This window comes from Idiotropiscis lumnitzeri, chromosome 6 (genome assembly GCF_059441095.1).
Source record: "Idiotropiscis lumnitzeri isolate Australia: NSW breed Sydney's pygmy pipehorse chromosome 6, RoL_Ilum_1.0, whole genome shotgun sequence".
NCBI lineage: Eukaryota > Metazoa > Chordata > Actinopteri > Syngnathiformes > Syngnathidae > Idiotropiscis > Idiotropiscis lumnitzeri.
Window position 1 is genome coordinate 7,820,587 of NC_142396.1, and position 4,941 is coordinate 7,825,527.

The 4,941-nt window shown below is 43.7% G+C and overlaps 1 protein-coding gene across 1 annotated transcript; it reads right to left on the reverse strand.

Annotated features, from left to right (window-relative positions):
- Nucleotides 1-896: 896 nt before the first annotated feature.
- fibina (fin bud initiation factor a) lies at nt 897-2,703 on the reverse strand. The gene has a single exon (XM_088298948.1). The coding sequence runs from the start codon at nt 2,686-2,688 to the stop codon at nt 2,065-2,067; it is 624 nt and encodes a 207-aa protein (XP_088155074.1). The 5' UTR covers nt 2,689-2,703; the 3' UTR covers nt 897-2,064.
- Nucleotides 2,704-4,941: the final 2,238 nt, after the last annotated feature.

Genomic DNA, 4,941 nt, shown 5'->3' on the forward strand with positions numbered 1-4,941 from the left:
TCAGTACTTGAGCAGTTTTATTCTATGAATACTTAAGTTACTCAAGTCATTTTTGAAACCCTTACTTTTTACTTTTGAGTTCTATTATTCTAAAATAACGGTACTTTTAAGAACTGTTTTTGGCAACTCTACCCACCTCGGCCGTTTTGAGAATGTATCGACTCACTTTTGTGCACTGACAAAGGGCCCTCTCCAAAATACGGTTTCTAAAATGCAGGAAGAAGAAAATTGTCCGAAGCGTCTTGGTAGTGTGAAGAGCTCCAAGTTCATTGGTGTTTCCAAATATTAATGGCAGTGTTTCATCTAGCTTCACGTCAGTGCTGTGTACGCGTCTGAGAGGGCGCGGTGTTTCACATCAGCTCTGAAGCAGAATCACATTCCTGACCTGCCTTTGTTTGTGCTTTTAATATGTCGGTGAGGAGAATGCATTCTTTTAACAGTGGGCCTCCTCGCTCCAAGCCATCCCAACCACGCCACAAAAATGTATGCATCTGTCGGAAGAATTAATGACCGGGGCCCCAAAAAAACGTCTTGCCGAGTGCTTTTGTGTGCCTCTATAGGTTTAACACACGTAGCGGATTTTTTTCTTGCAATCTCGTCAAAGCAGAGCTATCGGCAGCTCCCCTGAAGTCTTGCCATATAAGGTTTCTGTCCACGCTGAGCCTTTTTGCTTCTTCCGACAGGGGTCCTTGCCTATATTGTTGCGCTGCTGTATTAAACAGAGCGGTTTTGAAAAAGGGGTCCCAGAGGGGAAGCTGGAGTGTGAGGGAAACCAGACAGAGGAAATCACACCCAGTTGAGCCCATTGGCGGGGAGCACATTTGGCTCCAAAAAAAAATCATGCACAGGCATCATCTCAGACAAATTTATTGCTGTGCTTGCTGCAGACAGGAACAGACAGAGACAGAAAATATATGACCAATTAGAGTCATTAGAAAGCACGTGATGGGTTTAAGCACAGGGCTGTCGTGTTTCCAAGGAAATCCAGAGTGTTTGGAAAGTCACTGTCAGATTATATTATTATTATTATTATGACCAAAGTTATGCTTCAATATACAATACAGGAGGTAGATCTGTACCTACAGTATACATTTGCTAAAATATATTTCAATATAGAATACACAAGATATAGTCTAGTGCACATTACATTCTGAGCACCCTTATTGTGACTAAAATAACGTGCAACACCACAGAGGAAGACATTTGAGCTTTTGGAATTATTTCCCATATAATTTAAGTCAATTCCAAAAATGGAAGTAAAAATCAACAATCATTTAAGGCAAACCCCAAATTGATACAAATTGACTCCAAAGAGCGGCTGCCTTTAGGTAAACACATTCTATCGGCAAAGTGAAACGCTTCCAGATGGCGCTGCGAAGCGGTGACGGGACCCAGATGCCAATTAAGAAGGGCCACTTGAGGGGACGCTGAAGCCTGCCACTGCTTTCAAAAGACCAATAACACAAAATAAAATTTTATAGCTTTGTGGGTTCATGCAAAAGATGATGGAGGACTATTTATATTTAAATTAGCTTGATACACATTAAATTGCTTAAAAAAGGATAAATAGATAGGCTCAAGTGTTTTACAGAGTTGTTTATCACCTTTATTGACCACCCTTACTCTCCAATAGATCAGATGGATCACAAGTTTTCACTCGTCTTGCGGGGTGCCAAAAATAAAATAGATTCAAGAAAACCATGCACTGTTGTACATTCAGAAAGGCGTACCAAGAAATCTCAGATAGTGCTCAAGTGTAGTAAACGGATGTGTAAAAAAGAAAGGTCATTATGCCATTTTAATCATGACTTAACAAAGCCTTGTCATAATAAAAACTCGACATTGTACTTATTTTTATGACCACCTGGGCCTTTACAACATTGTGGAAATCAATATAAACACACCAATGATTGGTTCACAGAGCTCCATGCAAATAATGCTCACATTTCTTTCCTTAGCCTGCCTCTTGACTCAGAGGAATGTGCGGATATGTGTGTTGGTCCCATTTAATGACACATCTCCCAAAAACGTTAGAGACTGACGCTTTCCAATACTGGCAATGGGCTATGATCTGGGGTTGAGATATTGCGTTTTAAGGCGGCTCAGTCTACTCCCGTGGCTGCGAACGATTAGAGACAGCAGCTCCTGTTTGTCCCTCAGCCCCATCGAGATGTCCTTCGTGTCCCTCAGGCTGTCTCTGACGTCCCCCACTTGTTTGAGCACAAAGCCGCTCAGTTGTTGCTCCTCTCTCAGCTCGCTCTCTTGGCTCTGCTTGAACTTCACCTCCAGCTCCTCCAGAGACTTGTCCACACCGGAGAAAGCCTCAGCGATCTGGGATATCTCCCTCCGGAGGAAGCGGCCGTAGGTGTCCTCTCCGTCCAGGTCGTTGGCCACCGCTCGACCGATGCTCTCCAAAAGCCGCGCCGAGTCCTCCGCCTGAAGCCGGGCGAGGATCAGCTCTTCATGCACCAGCGCGTCACTCTCCTCCTCAGCCACGGAACACGGGGAGCCGTCTGAGAATCTGAAGACCATCTGGCACTTTTCCGGGTCTTCCGTGTCGTCGTAGTCGCCGTCCGGGACGTAAAAGTGATGGAAAGTGCCGTTGGAGATCTCGGCTTGCAGGGGGCCTTTGTAGACCGCCGAGCTCAGGGGAACACACGTGAGCACGATGAGCACCAGAGGATTCATCGTGCGCTTCCTCTCCGCAACCCAGCATGTGCGCTGGGAGTGGGATCAGGCGCACAGTTTTCATCCGGGGTCATGTTACACAGCCTCCCCCCTATTTCCCCCCGAAAGGCACAGCGTGGTAAAACGGAGCTGGGGCCCCTTGTGGGACCTGGTCATCACGCTGACCACACAAAGCTGCTCCTCATTCCCACACACAAACAATATTATGATCGATTGCTGAATGCAAAACAATCAAAATAATGTCTTTTCAAAGGGAAAAATGTTCCGTTTTGACTGTCAGAAGGTGTTATTATAGTAAATCAGTGCTTTACCGCCTTTGTTGAGCCAAAGCACATATTTTACATTGGAACAGTCTCGCACTCCACAAGCAAACAAAAATATCACAAAAGTAGGCTACTGCATATAATGTATACTGAATTAAGCACGTTATCTCACTTTACCCACAAATAGACTATTTTGAGGAGACGCACTTCTACGAAGGAGTCTTCCTGCAGCGCTTCATCTTATTAAAACAACTCTGACACTATTCTAACACTATATAGCGCCATATTGTGTTAATTGTGGCCCACTCGGCCACCACTGCAGCCTGGGCATCCTGGAAGGGGATTCCACCATCTGCGCCCCCTTCTCAAGGTTTTCTATTTTTCCCCCCGAACTAGGGTGTTTTGAGTTTTCCTTGTGGTCTTATGACAAGGGGATGATGTTAATATTTGTCAACTGTGGTCATTTGAAATGCTTGGAGCCTATTTTCTGATAAAGGGCTCGATACATGAATTTGACTTGACACTTTATGAGAATTATAAAACGGTTTTATTCTTATACACATTCCCACATGATTTGTATACTGTTATTATTACAAATATGTTCCATCAGCGCAAGAAGCCTAAAGCACACCCCAAATATTTTACAGTCTAATGCAACATGGAACGTTTTCTCTTTTTTTTTTTTTTTTTACATTTTTTATCTTATTTGGCTGCATTAGGGTCCAAATATGGCATCTAGGGTTTGAAACTTTCGTTTCACTCTACAGACATTCATGAAGAATCAACACACTTAGAAGAAACTCTCAGTCGGGTTTTGTTGACACAGGAGCAGTTTTTGAATGGTGTTGAGGATGGATTTAATTATCGTGGATCACCGCCACGGGCCGACCACAAAAGCAAGAGTAGCACCCCAGCGACTCTGTCACGTGACCATATCATAGACACACCCCGGGGGTGATGATCCAATCTGCTGCATGTCCCGGTCTGGATAATTACATCAGCACGGGGTGGTCCTATACATGTCAGCAGCAAGTGGAAGCATATGGTCAGCAGTAATCACAAAGCTGGAAATAATAATCCATGTTGTTGGCTTTGTGCTGCTATCAGTCTTGCGTGCAGAATTTGACTGCTGAACCTGAAAGGTCCAACACAGTCATTGTTGGGATTTACAACCAGTTTTCCCAAAGTAAATAACAGTCACTGTTTAACCGAGTAAGCCAGTCCACTACACAAGTGTAAATACATGTTAACCAATGAATTAAGGTGTATTCCGAAGATTAGTTTTGTTGCTGTTTCTATATTTTCCCCTCAACATTCATTGGTACATGCTTACTCATATTATTGCGTTAAGTTTGATTCGGTCCATCCATTTTCTATAGTGCTCGTCCTCATTAGGGTCATGGGTGAGCTGTAACCTTTTCCACCTGACTAACAACTAATTAAGAAAATTCAATGAACCATGTGTTTTTGGAACGTGGGATGAAGCTGGAGTTCCTGGAGAAAACCCACAAAAGCATAGGGAGGGTGTGCAAACTCTAAAAAAGAACGTACAAGCACAAATTCCAGCCACAAACTTGAAAACTACAAGGTGGGTGTTTTCTTTCCTAACATTCTTTTCAAACAAACAAAAAAAAAGAGAGAGTTAACCCATTATGCTTGCTAAATCTAGGAAACAGGGAGGCGGTAGATGATGAAGACCAGGGGTCCCAGGACAGAGCCCTGCGGTACACAAAGTGACCAGGGAGGAGTCGGCTGAAAAGGACTTTACCTGAGTGTCGTTCAATGGTGCAAGATGCCAAAGAAAAGAACACATTCAGGATTAATTCTTTGATACTCACGGAAGTGAGGTCTCACATATTATGCTAGTGTCTCTGGCTCATTCACAACCTCAATGAAACTAGATGGATACGGTACAAGTTATGTTGACAATTTGGTCAAAGAATCACAAGCAGGCACTGATGATGGGAGCAAAAGCATGAGAGCAGAAATC

What these genes read in the sequence shown, in the direction of transcription:
- fibina (XM_088298948.1), bottom strand. Translation starts at nt 2,688, where the DNA reads ATGAATCCTCTGGTGCTCATCGTGCTCACGTGTGTTCCCCTGAGCTCG.